The 15,512-nt window shown below is 42.0% G+C and overlaps 1 protein-coding gene across 1 annotated transcript; it reads right to left on the bottom strand.

The window, feature by feature from the left end:
* Positions 1–1,878: 1,878 nt before the first annotated feature.
* LOC102689458 (long-chain fatty acid transport protein 2) lies at positions 1,879–15,221 on the bottom strand. The gene is made up of 10 exons (XM_006628635.3): positions 14,272–15,221; positions 12,942–13,151; positions 11,338–11,496; positions 8,736–8,860; positions 7,963–8,157; positions 6,741–6,831; positions 6,126–6,324; positions 3,970–4,067; positions 3,092–3,222; positions 1,879–2,689 (listed from the first exon to the last, which is right to left on the bottom strand). The coding sequence occupies exons 1-10, from the start codon at positions 14,744–14,746 to the stop codon at positions 2,513–2,515; spliced, it is 1,860 nt and encodes a 619-aa protein (XP_006628698.2). The 5' UTR covers positions 14,747–15,221; the 3' UTR covers positions 1,879–2,512.
* Positions 15,222–15,512: the final 291 nt, after the last annotated feature.

The following is a 15,512-nucleotide window of genomic DNA, read 5'->3' as shown; positions in this document are numbered from 1 at the left end:
TTTTAATTCAAAACGGTTTGGAGATTTATTATTTCAGATGTATGAATGCATATTAAAATATATATATATTAAAATGTTTCTTAAATGGTTAAGCTCAAGACTTTAGTAAGTATTTTTAAAACATAAATATCGCTCTATGTGAATCGTATCACCCTAATTCATTAATATAGATCTGAAGATTTTAACTAAAGTACTTGCTTATTATTTTATCTGAAATTAAGTGGGTGGCACAGTGGTGCAGCGGCTAGCTGCGCCCTGCAGTGCTGGGGCCCGGGGTTCAATTCCAGACCTGTGGTGCCATTTGTGTGTTGTTTGTATGCTCTGCCCATGCTTGCGGGGGTTTCTTTCAGATACTCCTGTTTTCTCTCACAGTCCAAAGACATACTGGTAGGTTAATTGGTCCTGGTGTGAGGGTGTGCGTGTCTGCGTGTCTGTGTCTGTGCTCTGTGTGTGCCCTGTGATGGTCTGGTGTCCCACCCGGGGGTCTGTTACCCAGGGTCACCCTACCTTATGCCTGTTACTTGCTGGGATAGGCCTGCTCCTGCTCCCCTGCCACCCTGAATTGTGGCTAGAAGTGGCTGGAAAATTGATGGATGGCAAAAAGAAGCCACACACTTTTTTTGGGATATTTACAGCTCTGACAATATGTTCCATCATTGCAGGATGAGTCTCTGTTAAAGCCGCCCTATTCATGCTTGAATCCCTATTACTAAAGCCCACTCTGGTCAGATTCATCTCTCAGATGTTCCGGATTTTATTGCAGTGAATGATTTTAGAGGTTTTATATCAATACAAGATTTAAGTTCATTCAATGTTACAGTAAGTTATTTATATAATGTATAGAGTCTGTTTAACACCTAATAAACTTTCTTCTCATCTATGGATGTAAAAGTCTGGAGGGTTTATTTCTGACTAGAATTGTCAAAAACTGCAGCCTCGGCGACTAGCACTAGAAAGAATTCTTGGGGAGCTTCTACGGGAAAAACACATTTAAGCCAATTATCTGCTATCCCAGGAGATACTAAAGAACGTAATTAATCTACATGTAAACTTGGACTGCTGCCAATCAACTAATCACATTTAAATGTAATCAGGAATGACTACATGAATTAAATGTCTGTATGCCTCTTGAGATGATACTTCTTAAACTGGGGAACCGTTCACATGTGGTTGATTAATCACGTTTACTATTGCGATGATGTCAGTGTAATATGAACATAGAACCCTGAGCTTATTACTAAATTACATGATATCATATTTTTGTACATGTCATGTCAATTTCTTCCTGGATTTTTTCATTGAGATGAGTACAATATTAATATACGGGTATTTTTTGCTTTATACTGTATATGGATTAAAAACTTCTACCAGTGTTGATCTCCCCAATACAACCAATTACATACATTTACTCATGTTTATATCATGAAGATGTTTATATATTTAAACTAAAAGTAATATTCAAACTAACATATGTTAATTTCTGGCAATTTTTATGTAAAAATGACTGTGGGTGGTGAATGGTGTGGGAAATGTACAATTCTCAACTAATATTACCAATAATCCCCTTTTTATAGTTTTAGTTATTATTAATGGTAGGCTTTTTTAACATTTCACATTTAATTTTAAGGTTTACGATTTACCCTAGATTAAGAAGTGGTATATAATATTGAGGTGTGCTAATACACAATCAACCAATTTATGATTGCACAATTTGAGAGTTACTTTTACTGTACATGGTATACTTGAAAAAGTATTAGGTGGGTGGCTTTAGGTCAATGATCAATGAGATTTCAGAGATGTGAAACTTCTGCTAGAGTACAGTGAAAGCTGAGCTGCAGTCATTCATCAAGGCACCTCTGAGACACATAAGACCGACAGTTAAAAAGGCACAGTTCATTTATTATGCTGAATAAGTGAATAACTTGGGTAACAAGTGTAGGTCCAAGACCAGGCACCAATGGGTCATTTTGTCCAGGCATTTGTTAAATCCACTGAATTTAACCCATCACTCCACTCTGCCAACTCCCCCATAACACCCCAGACACGGGTGTTTCATGCATGATGAACATTTCTTAATCTGGAAAAAATGTTAAACTTTGATACTGGAATTAGACCAACAGTGTGATCCAACGTGACATTGTATTGATTATATTATGCAAGCAGTAAAATACGACATTTTATGGCTCATTCTCTATGCTTAACAAAAGCAAACAAGTACTGGTTAATTTCATACTGAAAAACAGACTGAAGAAACACAACAGTTTCGCTGGAGTTAATGTGGGATTAACTTTTACTACATAGCCAACGCATACTGACACAGGTCCCCACTCGAACTTAAGCAGACAAGTTCTGGTCCTCCTTCATCCTAGACCAATCATAAAAAATATACATTGGATCACATCCTTACTCAGTGTCTGCTGTTACACAATTAGGTTTAAACAATTTAGGGCAGCAAGGTTTTACTGTCACTATGGCAGTGTATGGCAGTAAAAGTTACCATTTAACCTTAACTTCACAGTCTAATGTTCCCTGAAATTATGGACTCGTAAATCTCCTGAGTCATCGGTATGTATTTCTTGCACTTCTCGTCCAGAAAGTAAAGGGCATCTTGGATCAGCTCTGGATTGAAGCCCTCTTCTGCTAACTTCACCTTCATCTGCTTGAATGTCCCAGTGACCTCCAGGTTTTTCTGAAAAGGAAAATGTGTGGAATAATAAAAGTGAAAATATAACAGAGTAACACACTGCTGGGACACTCCCTCAGTGCAAACAAGTGGTTCACTAGGAATAACAACACCCAGGAAGAGAGTGTATTAAGAATGTTCACTGACTGCTTCAGTCCTAGTAAATTTTTTGGCTAAACCCCCAGATGGAGAGCAGAGTGACTAAGGAGCAGCTACAGAGATGGAGATGGGGTAGATGCAGGGATGCAGGAGGCGAATTAAAGGAGTAAAGGGGCTGATGTCAAGAATGATGACAATTTCAGGGCTCGAACAGAATTAATCTGGCTGTTATACTGTTACAGTATAACCGGTCTGAATTATTATGGCCGTTTAAATGTTGCTGGTTAGTGAAGTTTTAGAAAGTCTTACCTGAATCCTAACAAAGTGAGGTCTCGCATAACTTGGGAGGTAGCTGGCAACGTGCTTGTAGATGGAGACGCAGTCAAACTGTTCATCATTTCTTAATTTCAGCGCTGCCATCCCTATTCTTCCTTCATGCCCTGGGAGCGAAACATTAACCGAGACAAATATATTTCCAGTGAAAATTAATGAGCAACAAATCTGTTAAACTTTTAAGACAGGTAATGGGGCAGAGCAGCAGAAAAACTTTTAAGTGTTTCCAGGAAGAGTTTGTTCTTTCGAGAGGTGTTCTCTCAAGGTACCCATTCAACCATTCACCCATTTTCTAACAACTTCATGCAATACAGGGTCACAGGGAGCTGGGACCCATCCCCAGTCCATCGCAGAGCACACACAGACAGCAAGGTGCCCATCATGGTCAAAACAGGTCCAAAAGCCAACTTTGGAAGTAATACATTTCCCTAATTTGTCAGCCGTTTCTTACTGATAAACAAGTCGTCCAAATACGATTTGAACTAAAGTGAGCAGTGGAAATGCACAGCAGGTTAAACACAATCAATACACAAGACCTTCCACATTCGGTCAGTTACTCATTGACAGCAGAGTAAATGGTACTTCACTGAGGGGCACAGAGAGTTCACTATAGGTCAGAACTGGACCCCTCGATGAGGGTGTGAAGATCTAGGGTTCGAATCCTGGCTGTAGAGCCCGCCAGCCTCACACAGCTGGCAGTATTTCTCTTTGGTTCTGCCCATGTCATTACGCCAGCTACATGTATATCAGAAACCTGGGTCCATATTATTCCATTGAAAGCTGTCCTGTAAAAATGTATTGAAATGTCGGGAGTTTTAAAAAGGACAAATTGGTAAAAAGGCGGGTGTTGTTACCTGGCACTGTCACCCCATATACACTGGCTTCTTCAACGAAATCCAACATGACCAATGTGTCCGAAACTTCTGTGGTCGCCACATTTTCCCCTTTCCATCTGTTCGAAAGCAACAGAGGTTCAGTTTTTTACTAACAGTGTGTGCTAGGTGCAGGACTTCAGTCTAACACTGATCTGCACTAGTGGGGTCCGCTGCCACTTAATTCTTAAAAATGGTCCCTTTTGAATTCTCTTGCTCTGTACGCAACTGTGGAAAAAAGTATTCACTTTAGCCTGTGCCATTAATCAGCCCTAGCTGACAGAAAGCCACATGATAGGTGCTGATAGGTGATATCTATTACCCTTTACAGAAGTACCCAGCCAGAGACTATTACTTCACACAGCTGCACGGGCGGCTTCCAGTAAAAATAAATTTCACTTCTAACGACTCCTATTCAAAGTGCAATTGCAGGTAAGTTTCCAGGGTGTCTTGAGGTGCATTTCAATTCAGAAGTGAATAAAGATCAGTTTTTGTTGACTCCCCTTTTCAGCCAGAGAATGAAAACTGAGTCCTTTTCGGCTTCAACAGAGGAGGGAGACTGATTCAAGTATCCAGGATCCTGCAAAGCATTTATAATGGCTCACTAAGGAAGAGGTCAACAACATGCCTTAGGCAGAAGAGGGACGAAGGACAAAGTCCTTTATTAAACAGAAAAAGCATAGAAGAGGCAGGAGTGTTTTAGGTATTCAAAATACGCAATATTAATAAATCCCCAGGAACCGATGGCACCTTGCCTGTACGCAGAGAAATGAGAGATGTTATTCGGAAGCCGTGGACGTAACTCTTCCAACAGAAGCTCAAGACAGGGATAGTGCCCTTGGACTGGGAAACAGCTGATTTAGAGCCCACTCACAAGAAGGGTGACAAAACCAACCCAAGCAATTATAGCCCAATAAGTATAACATCTATTACATGTAAGGCAATGGAAATTAGTAGAAGAACTAGAGTATCACCTGTATGAAAAGAACTTATAAAGATGAATTCTCTAATAATAGCTGATAGGCAGTGAGGGAAATGCATGTGTTCGGTTGAAAATGAGTAAATTGGAAATAGAGAGTACAGGGGTGGATGTTCAAACTGTGATGATGTAATTGATGGAGATAATCAGTGGGGTGGATGTTTAGTGGAACACCACAGAGATCTGTACTGGGACCACTGCTCTTATTTATATCAATGATCACTTTCCTGTCCAAGTTAGAAAACTAGTCAAGTTTGCAAATGATACCAAAAGTGGAGGATTAGCAAACTAAAGAGCAGCAAAGGAAATTCAGAAAGCTTTCAATAAAATTCTACAAAAAAGTCTAGGGGTAAATGGTAGAAAAGCTCACGACCATTACACATAGATTGCAGAGCTATAAACAAATTATGAAACATTGTGCTTAAAGAGTTTTGTTGGCACATATTTTAGATCTTCTCTAGACAGATATGTCAGTAAATATAAATGTCAGTCCAAAGAAGATACATTCCAGGGTTGAAGAATAATAATAAAGAAACATTATTATTATTATGAAAGGAATGTCCGAAAATACCTGAACCTTTTCAGTCTTGAGCAGAGAAGACTACTAGGGGGCCTTATTTAAATATGAAAAATTCTTAATGGCACAGACAAAGGCAACCCAGTAGACTACAGTGAAACTACAGAATTAACAGTGAGACAAGAACCAGAGAACACAAGTGGGAACGAACTTGAAGTGGATTAAAACTGGGAAAAGGAGGAATTTCAATACAAAATGCTGTGGGAGTATGGAATTGTCTATTGGCTTAGATGGACCAAATGTCCTCCTCTCATTCGTAATGTTCTCCCGTCAAGATCAACAGAATGGAAGCACTTTTTTATACGAAGGGTTGTAGGAATCTTGCCTATGTTGCCAAAGCCAATACCCTGGCTTCTTTTCAAGAATCGAAACTCAGGTCAGCTAACTATTAGCATCAAATGAGTCACATGGGCTTTCTTATGTTCTCAGGAAGTGATGTGTGTGCCGCACATGTAACTGTTGCCCGGTCAGCAGACTCTGATATATACAGATATATACTGTATATCAAAGGGTCCAAGCAGTGTACAAAGAAAATATTGAACAGTCCCGAAAGGGATAAATGAATTCCTTTGGTCTCCTGACCTGAATGTGTCTCCAATTCGGTCCTGAAAGTAGATGAAATTGTCCTTGTCGATCTTCAGAAGGTCTCCACTGTTGAAGTAGATGTCTCCTTTCTCAAAGACGTCCCTCAGCTTCTTCTTCTCTGTTTGTTGCTGGTTTTTTGCGTAGCCAGTGAATGGGGCAACTTTGGTGATCTTTGTCACTAAAAGACCCGTCTCTCCTGTGTTAATAAGACACAAGATCACACTAAGGCTTAACCCTAAACCACTGCTGTAAATTCAAATCCATCCAATTTCTAACACTTAGCTGGTGCCTATCCTGGCAAGCAACAGGCGCAAGACGGGGTACACCCTGGACCGGACACCAGTCCAAAGCAGGGCATGCACAGACACACTCACACCAGATCCAATTTTTCCAGAAGCCAATTAACCTACCAGATGTCTCTGGACTGTAGGAGGAAACAGGAGCACCCGGAGGAAACACAGGGAGAACATACAAACCCCATGCAGCTAGCACCCACTGAACGCAGGGCCCCAGCACTGCAAAGCAGCAATGCCCTAAATTCAAATCTGAAACATTAAATTTCAAATTAATTTGCATGCGTGTCCAAAGGTTTTTGTGATGAAAGGTTCTTACCTTTGGGAACTTCCACACAGAAACCTCGAGAGTCTCTCACTGGCTCCTCTTTCTCTGTGTCGTACTTTATCAATGCATAAGGGAAGAGTTTCTATGATAAAACAAAACACAGTTTAGCCGACCAATCACCACAGTATTCTGGGGTAACGTGTGGGGTTACAACCAGGCTTGACTGGTTCTGCAATGGAGAGGGGATCCTAAGGAACGACAGGGTGCAATGGATCCATGCATCATCACACCTGGCCATCTGTGTACAGCCATATCCTGAAAGAGCCCTTGGCAGCTGCCACAGGCACACCTCCAGCCCGCTGGGGATCAGTCAAGAGCCCTTGTCAAGAAGGCTTCCAAAGCCCCAGTCAAGGGAGGACACAGAAGAAGGAAGGTTTGTGGGATAGATGACAGCACTGGACCCAGGAGAGGATCCAGACACCCGGAACTCTGCAGGGTAGCAGCTGAGGAAGGCCCCAGCATCATCTTCATCCCCCAGTACCTGACATTAGACTCAGGAGGGGAGGCATGAGAGAACCACCTTGTTTGGGACAGTCAGGACCCGGAGAACATACCTAAGAACAACCAAAACAGCTACCTGGGGGACAGAACTGCTGGACTGCATTATTATGGGACAAGTCGTTGGTAACTGGAGTCCAGTGGGGCTCTTGTGTCTGGTCTGGAATGTGTGTCCTTTGGAGCTGGTTTTGTATAATGTGCACTGGGTGGAGTTGTGATCACTAGAAAATTAAAAGGGCACTTAAACAATACTAGTGACTGTTGCTGGTCTGTGCATGGACTGGTGACTCTGGGAGATTAGAAGAACTGTGGCGAGGGAAGAAGGGTCCTAGCACCCTTTAGAATTGCTAGGTGACGCAGTCGTCTACAGAGCAAAAGTAATTCCTGAATTTAGGGTGCTTGAATATGGGGTCACACTATCTGCGACCTTAGCTTTCCCAGAATCACTGCTTTTTTAAGTGAACCTACTTGACTGGTGAATGGATTATCAGGTGTTCATCAAGTATTCTTTTCAAGGATGTTACATGATAAGATTTGAGAGCATCAATGGTAAATTACACCTGTTATTGTCCTTCCAGTTCTGTTTCTGTCTCCAGCAGCACTTTGGACATAACAGCTCTGAAGCTTTCTTCGAACTTTCTGTTCCGTCTAACAGACTAGCCACTGTAACTGTTGATTCTGAATGTAAACATCTGATGTTTAAGGCGGTGTGTACCTTGTGTATATAATTTGCCCGTCCGATTGCACCAACTTTTCCCACATAATTCACAAAGCCAACATTGCCTTCTGTAGCTCCATAGCACTCACAGAACCGGATATCTCCAAATCGCTGGAGAAACTCCGACCAGGTGTCTGATCTGACACCATTGCCAAAAGCCAGCCTGACCTTATGATCTTGATCGTGGTCTTTCTGAGGAGAGGAAGCAAAAGATGAATACACAGTAGCTGGGCACGTAATGCAATGTGACACTGGGCTGTATCCTCAGTCATCCTTTTCGGAAAAAGGAACAGCATGAAAAAAGCAGAATACATGAGTAATATAGTTTCATATTTCTTCCCGAACTAGATCTGGTGTTACACTCTGAGAACTAATATAGTGGCAAACAGCTGGGACATATTCAAAGTCACTGATGCAGTAAACAGTCAATTCAAGATCAACATTTGGAAAATGATGTACTGTATGAATTGTACTGTGAGTACGCAGTACAGCAACAGGACACAAAATCTTTTACATAGTCTGCTATTCCTTAACCATCTTTTAACAGACTTGCTTTAAAAATGTACCATACCTGCAATATTGTCTTTCTCAGCCACATAACCAATAATAATCATTTTACAAATTGAAGCAAGAGCAGTTCTGTTACACCTGAGAAATGTCAGTTTAGGTTTTAGCTTGGCAGAATCTCTTCTGGTGTCGCCTCTTTCTTCTGAGGCCTTTCTGTGCTGTGATGCACACCTCTAGAGGCTTAAACGACTGAGGGGAGTTACCTTTGGCGTGTTGCACAGGTAGCGCAGGATTTCCCCAATGTACTGGATCACTGTCACATTGTGCTTCCTACAGTCGTCCCAGAACTGGGAGACTGAAAACTTGCGCCGCAAAATAACTGTTATCCCTAGGAGGGAAGATGTAGAAAAAGTGGTGAATGATACAAAAAGTGGCATTTCCAAGTAGAAGCATGCCTTACATCTGGAGCACATTCATGCTCATGCAAGTTGCTAGTGACAAGCCGAGGACTTGATGGTGGGGTTCCACTGGGAGAAGCAACAAGCAACAAGCCTCTGGCAAACACGAATGTCAGAATTATACTGTCAGCTAAGCCCCAATATCACATAGACAAGCACAGTGGTAGGATAGAGGTAAGATTCGTTCGAGGATAGATTAAAGGTGTAGAATTTAAATCACTGAATTTTTGATTCTTCTGATCCTCACATTACAAATAAGATGTTGCCTTTTTGAGGATGTTAAAGATCAAACAGATATCTTCCTTGCATTAAAGGACTGCTAAACATGCTAAACACAACAGTGAAACACAAATCAGGGGACACAAGTACTAACTACTAGGAAGTGCATTTTGAACTGTGACCAGGAGACATTTTTACACAAAGGGTGCTGGGAGCATGGAACAATCTGCCCAGCCATGTTGTCTATGCTCATACCCTGACTTCTCTCAAGAAACAGCTGGAATGTTTGCATCCAGTTTTTAAACAATTTCCAGTTTTCATTAATGTGAATAATTCCTTACACTTACAGTATATAGCGCTTTTCTGGACACTCCATTTAAAAGTGCTTTACAGGTAATGGGGACTCCCCTCCACCACCACCAATGTGCAGCCCCACCTGGATGATGCAAAGGCAGCCATAGTGTGCCAGAATGCTCACCACATGTCAGCTATCAGTGGGGAGGAGAGCAGAGTAATAAGGCCAATTCATAGAGGGGGATTATTAGGAGGCCACGATTGGTAAAGCCCAGGGGGAAATTTGGCCAAGACGCTCCTTTCGAGTAGCACCATGGGATTTTTAATGACCACAGCCATGACCCCAGTTTTAGATCTCATCCAAAGGATGGTGCCTTTTTAAAGTATAGTGTCCCCATCATTATACTGGGGCATTAAGACTACAAGGTGAGTTTTGCCTTGGTACTGATGAGGCTCTCACCTGTTGAGCCCCAGTGGGCTGCCAGTTGTGAGTTGCAGGGTGATATGGCTGCTGGTGTTAGTGGAAAAACTTTAAAAAGAAGCAATCCACCTTCCACATACTGGGATTTAGCTCTCCTCTCACTTATTGTACTGTTTTAATAACTTGACTAAATGAATGCATCCATGCAGCATAAAAACACTTATTATGAAGGGTTTCACAATGTCCACGCCACCAGCATCTGATGTCATTAACAGACAATCAATAGGAGCTGTTTAGAAAGCTATAGGGGTGCACCAATTTTTAATCAAGTTGAAAGAGTTTTGCTACCTTTTTGCTAGACTTTTTGCTAGCCTGGTCTTGTCAGATCTCAGTAACTAAGCAAGGCAGTCCTGCTCAGTGCTGGGCTGGGAGAGTTCTAAAGAAAATCACCTTGCATATAAGCAGTATTGGTGGACCATTAGGAGGTGCTCTATTCTCTCTGGACCAAACTTTACAAACCAGTGCCCCAGTGTGGTGAACGGTGTCACTATGATGCTGGAAAAGCCATCTTTCTGATGAGACATTAAACTGAGAACCTGACTATTGGATCATTAAAGATTCCAATGGCTGTGTTGGAAAGAGTAGAAGTGTCAACCCTAATGTCCTGACTAAAATCCTTGTTTCTATGGACACAACCTGGCCTCCCTAAAGCTTCCCCTTGTGGTAAAGCTACATCTCACTTGTCCACCTCATTTAGCGTTAGCTCTCCTATATGTAAAGAGCTCTGAGATACTTTGAAATGATAATAAGTACATACTGTAAATGCAAAGAATTAGTATTAGTAGTAGTTCTCATTGCAAGAAACCATAAACCATAAAAGTTACTTATTTTGTTGAAATGGGAGTTCAATAAGACCAACCGATTAAGAGCAGAGACAGCATGAAAACCAGAAGAACAGGACACTGCAGAACCTGGATTGGCAGACAGAATTAGAAGCAATCGAAAGAGCTGTAAATAGGCTGAACTGCCTTCTATTTGGAACCCGTCTTGTCTCCTTATCTCTTCTGGATGCTTTATACAACTTCTGCATTGTACAATTTTCTGCATAGCATTTTTAAAATTATGCAAATTGTTTCCTGAACTTTACACTTTGAATCAATTTAACCTCACCAAATGCTTCTTTTGATGTTTATGACTTATCTCCTAAAATCTAAACAAGAAAATAGAGGCAATACTTGTGTTAATTAACTTAAACACTAAAACCCACCATTTGAGTTCTAAAGAAACCACAATTCTTTGCTTGACCATTTTTTAATTGCTCTCCTTCTCAAAATTGGAAATTTGACAAGAAGGCATTTTACAAAGCCTATAAAATTAGTGACCAAAATAGTGAAGAACAGCTTGTGGCTGATTCAGTTTCAGACCTTTGTGCACCAGAATATTTAACTAACTTTACATAAATTGAATGTTTACCCCTTTCTATAGCGCCACACAGGCCCATTAAGAGCCCAGCGCTGTGATAGAGAGGCAGATTAATGTAGATGATATCCTCAGAGGTCACTCCTACAATTCCTTGAAGGAACGATGCTGCCCAGATCCGCTCCTGGTTTATCTCTGCAGCTTTTGGAAGGCCTGTTGACAGGATACAAAGGGTTATGAATCCCTGCACCACAGAAAATAAGTTGTGTGTTTAATAAATTAATGATACTGTAACGCATACGGCCGCCTTTGCAGGTTGTTCGAGGCGGGTTACCAGCGCTGTGACGTCACCGCCCTTCCCTGTGGATAGCAGGGACCGCAGCCGCTGGGCTGACGGGAGACTTCCCTTTAGCTCAACTGGCTGGGTCCCTGTTTGAGTCCCCAGTGGTGGGAGGCAGCGGTGAGGGCGCATACCCACATGAACCTGAGAGTGCTACAATACTATACCCATCCCTTCACATTGTGCTGTCTTCTACCTGTCCCTACTGTACATAGTACTGGAATATACCTCTGCCACCCATCCATTTTCTAACTACTAAGGGTCGGAGGGGAGCCAGAGCCTATCCTAGCAAGGCAGGATAAACCCAGGAGAGGCACACAGACACAGGTGTGCACACACTCACACCACAGCCAGTTAACCAACCAGTATGTCTTGGGACTGTGGTAGGAGACCCACTCAAACACAGGGGGACCATACAAACTCCACACAGATAGCAATCGGGGTCGGAGTCGAACCCAGGCCCCCAGGGCAATGCTGACCACTGCCCCACTGTCCTTTATGTATGTCTTAATATCATAAACTATACCTGTCTCTCTGGAGTGTACAACAGCAGTGTTTACAGCTGATATCTGATCTCTTCACATCATAAAGGCTTGACCTGCTCAGTTCTGCATGAGAGACAAACCAGGATGTTGCTAGAGTTCCCAATCCTGGTCCTTAATGACCGGTGTGTCTGCAGGTTTCAGGGCTCTTAACAAGCTCGGTGAGCTCACTAATGGCTAAATTGAACCAGTTTAACAGCTTCACCCAGCTCTTGAGGTGCTGCTGCTTTAAAGAAGCTTGGAAAAGCTGAAGACACACTCCAGGATCCACGGGGAAGGGCGGTGACATCACCGCGCTGATAAACTGGCTTGTACAACCTCTAATATCGGTCCTATGCGTTACAATATGCTTGTATTTTGTATTTTTTGCCAAGATGTGTAAAAAAAAAATCTGTTTTTCACAGATCTGGTGAAAACATGCATTTAACCCAGTAATGCTCAATTACATGGTGTTGTACTTCATATATACAAAAGACAGTATAAGTGTTACTTTAGATTAATTCATTTGCACAAAGTGGCAAATAATGCAATTCTTCTACTGTTAATGACAACAGTACTTTGCATGGGACTATATTATTGCATATATACTACAATTATATGCAGTGTTATTAAAATATGATGCAATATTGGTTCTAACTATTGCATTTAAATGGAATGTTATCTAATTTAAAAGAAATAATCTTTTTCTCAGTGGCGCAAATAGGCTTTTGTACTATGAAAGCATTTGTTAATATAATTTTTTCAAAGTAGTATTTAAACCTGGGCAGTGTACCTACCTGTGGTCCCCGAGGTGTAAATGTACAGAGCGGTGCTTTTCGCAGTAACGTGTGACCTCAGAGCCGGAGAGAGGGGGTAATCTGGCGCCTGCTCGATCTTGTCCGCGAGGCTCTCGACGCCTTCCGTGTCGGCCTGCTCACTGAGGATAAACACGGTGACGCGTTGCTCTCTCAGGGCAGGCAGCACCTCTTCCACTGCGCCCTTCAGCTCTACAACAAAATTGAAAGCGAACCATGTGATGAGCAACACTCGATTCCGGAATAATAGCCTGCAGGCAAGCGGAGGGGGCTCTTTGCATAAAGGGATGTGGGAGCATGGAACAAGCTACCCAGTCATATCGATCATCGCTTTCAAGGAACAACTGAGATAATGTTGATTATTATTATTATTAATACACTTTATTTTATATAGCGCCTTTAAATGTAGCATCTCAAAGCGCTTTTTAGTAGTTGTACTCTCACCCTGGCGTTAATCCCACATCAACAGGGTCCGCTTGTCGGCACGCCCGTCTCCATTTGGTGGTTTTGAGCGACTGAGAAATACTCATAGAGGGGGATTATTAGGAGGCATGGGAAATTTGGCCAGGACGCCAGCGTTACACCCCTACTCTTTTCGATTAACACCCTGGGATTTTTAATGACCATAGAGAGTCAGGACCTCGGTTTTTACATCTCCTCCGTCACTATACTGAGGCATTAGGACCCACACAGATGACCGGGTGAGCGCCCCCCGCTGGCCTCACTAACACCTCTTCAAGCAGCAACCTTAGTTTTTCCCAGGAGGTCTCTCATCCAGGTACTGACCAGGCTCACACCTGCTTAGCTTCAGTGGGTTTTCAGTTGTAAGTTGCAGGGTGACATGGCTGGTGGCACGATAGGTTATAAGGTTAGCAATTTACAAAACAAATATAAGAAAGAAAATCGGTTAGAAGCGTAGAATAAGTTAGAAAAATGGAGCAGACACGGGCACTTATTAAAATAAAATCTTTTCTGAAGAGAAATGTTTGGAGACTAGAAAAATACAAACTGGAAAGAGCTAATTATGCTGGATGCCTGCTACCGTTTGTAATCGCCTTTTCTAATGTAAAGGGAGGAATATACCGTTAATTCAAGTGAAGTGGAAATAAATCGTTCATAAACAATGTTATTATAATTCAATAAATGCTTGTTGCATTAACGGTTCTGACATGTTCTGAACAACATTTTTTTACTTCGAACTTACCGAGTAAGCGGATGAAAGAGTCTGAATTCTGCTAGAGCATTTTACTGTAACACCAGTAAAGTCGAGATGTGGCATTAACTGCAGCCACGAAAACAGAGAGCAACGTACCTGGAGCTGCGATCAGCACAGTAGCCCCGCAGCACGAAAAGCAATGCAGAAGAGAGTTGGACCTGATGTTATAATTCAGAAGTGCCGCTGTACATCCTAATTTAGCGAGTCCCAGCCAGGTCCACACAAACCAGGGGTCGTTTCCTAAATACAACGCCACCGTATCCCCTTCTTTCACGCCGGCATGTTTCTGGATCGCCCTGGCCATTCGACTGCTGAGTTTATCCGCTTCAGAGTAAGAATAAGCCTTGTTCTCGAACACGATAAAGGTCTTGTCTGGCTGCTTTTTCACCCACTCCAAAAAACAGTCCAAAATGGTGAAAAGGGGCTTTTTCTTCTTATACTTGATCATCCGAGCTGCACATCTGGCAAAACCCAAGAAGTACAGAAAGTCGTAGCCAAGGTAAGGGAAGCAGGAGTATAACAATAACGGCAAAAAAGCCAAGCCCGCTAAAATAGTAAATAATACAATCATGATTGAGAGCTGCTGTAGACTCGCACCCGGTTCTGTCAAACGAATACTAAAGTCCCTTGGTTGTATAAATTTCCTCTACATTGTGAGGAAAAGCAGCCATTCCAACGATTTGCTTGTGGCTCAACTTTGTCCTTAGGCGCGATCTTTGAGCTCTAAACCAAGATTTCAAAAGTTCAAGGCTACGTTTGGTGCCGTTCTCATATATTCATAACCGATTGTGGTTTTACAATGTCATAATCGTGCACTCCTACAATTAGCTCTAAACTTCTGTCATCTTTGATGAGAAAATTATTGTCTTTACATTTCTTGGACAAGAAATGAGCAACTATCTAGTCTGAGTAGTTCAGGTGGGTTTCTGCGTCAGCATGCGAAGTCTGCAAAGGAATCTACCTGGTCTGTAAATGAATAAGTAAAGGTTTAATCCAGGCTGAAAATAGAAGGAAAGAAACACATCTCGGCAGTGGAGCCTTCTTCGTGTGTATATGTTCTGTGTCACAGCTGTGTTGAAAATTGAATGCAGAATGTACCATATAACCTCATTGCTTTCAAACTGGTTTTGGCATTTTTTAAATAAAAGGTCACCCGCTTAGTCCCGTGAAGACAAAACACAATGGGACTTTCCGTGTTGCCTTTTTCCTAAATTTATTTTTTAGAGCACTGCCTAACAATATATCCATTGTAAAATGAGCTGCCTTCCACCCCACGGTTTGAAGTTCACACTCAACATCCCAGCAAGTTTTAAGATCAAACAAGACAACGAAACAAT

Source organism: Lepisosteus oculatus, chromosome 5, assembly GCF_040954835.1.
Source record: "Lepisosteus oculatus isolate fLepOcu1 chromosome 5, fLepOcu1.hap2, whole genome shotgun sequence".
Lineage (NCBI taxonomy): Eukaryota > Metazoa > Chordata > Actinopteri > Semionotiformes > Lepisosteidae > Lepisosteus > Lepisosteus oculatus.
Note: the sequence above shows the minus strand (reverse complement) of the source record. Positions and strands in the feature narration are given on the sequence as shown.

What these genes read in the sequence shown, in the direction of transcription:
- LOC102689458 (XM_006628635.3), bottom strand. Translation starts at nt 14,746, where the DNA reads ATGATTGTATTATTTACTATTTTAGCGGGCTTGGCTTTTTTGCCGTTA. An exon ending in ACCTGTGCAACACGCCAAAG is followed by an intron (nt 8,158 to 8,735) that starts GTAACTCCCCTC and finishes TCCTCTCCTCAG; the next exon opens with AAAGACCACGATCAAGATCA. An exon ending in GGGCAAATTATATACACAAG is followed by an intron (nt 6,832 to 7,962) that starts GTACACACCGCC and finishes GTTTTATCATAG; the next exon opens with AAACTCTTCCCTTATGCATT.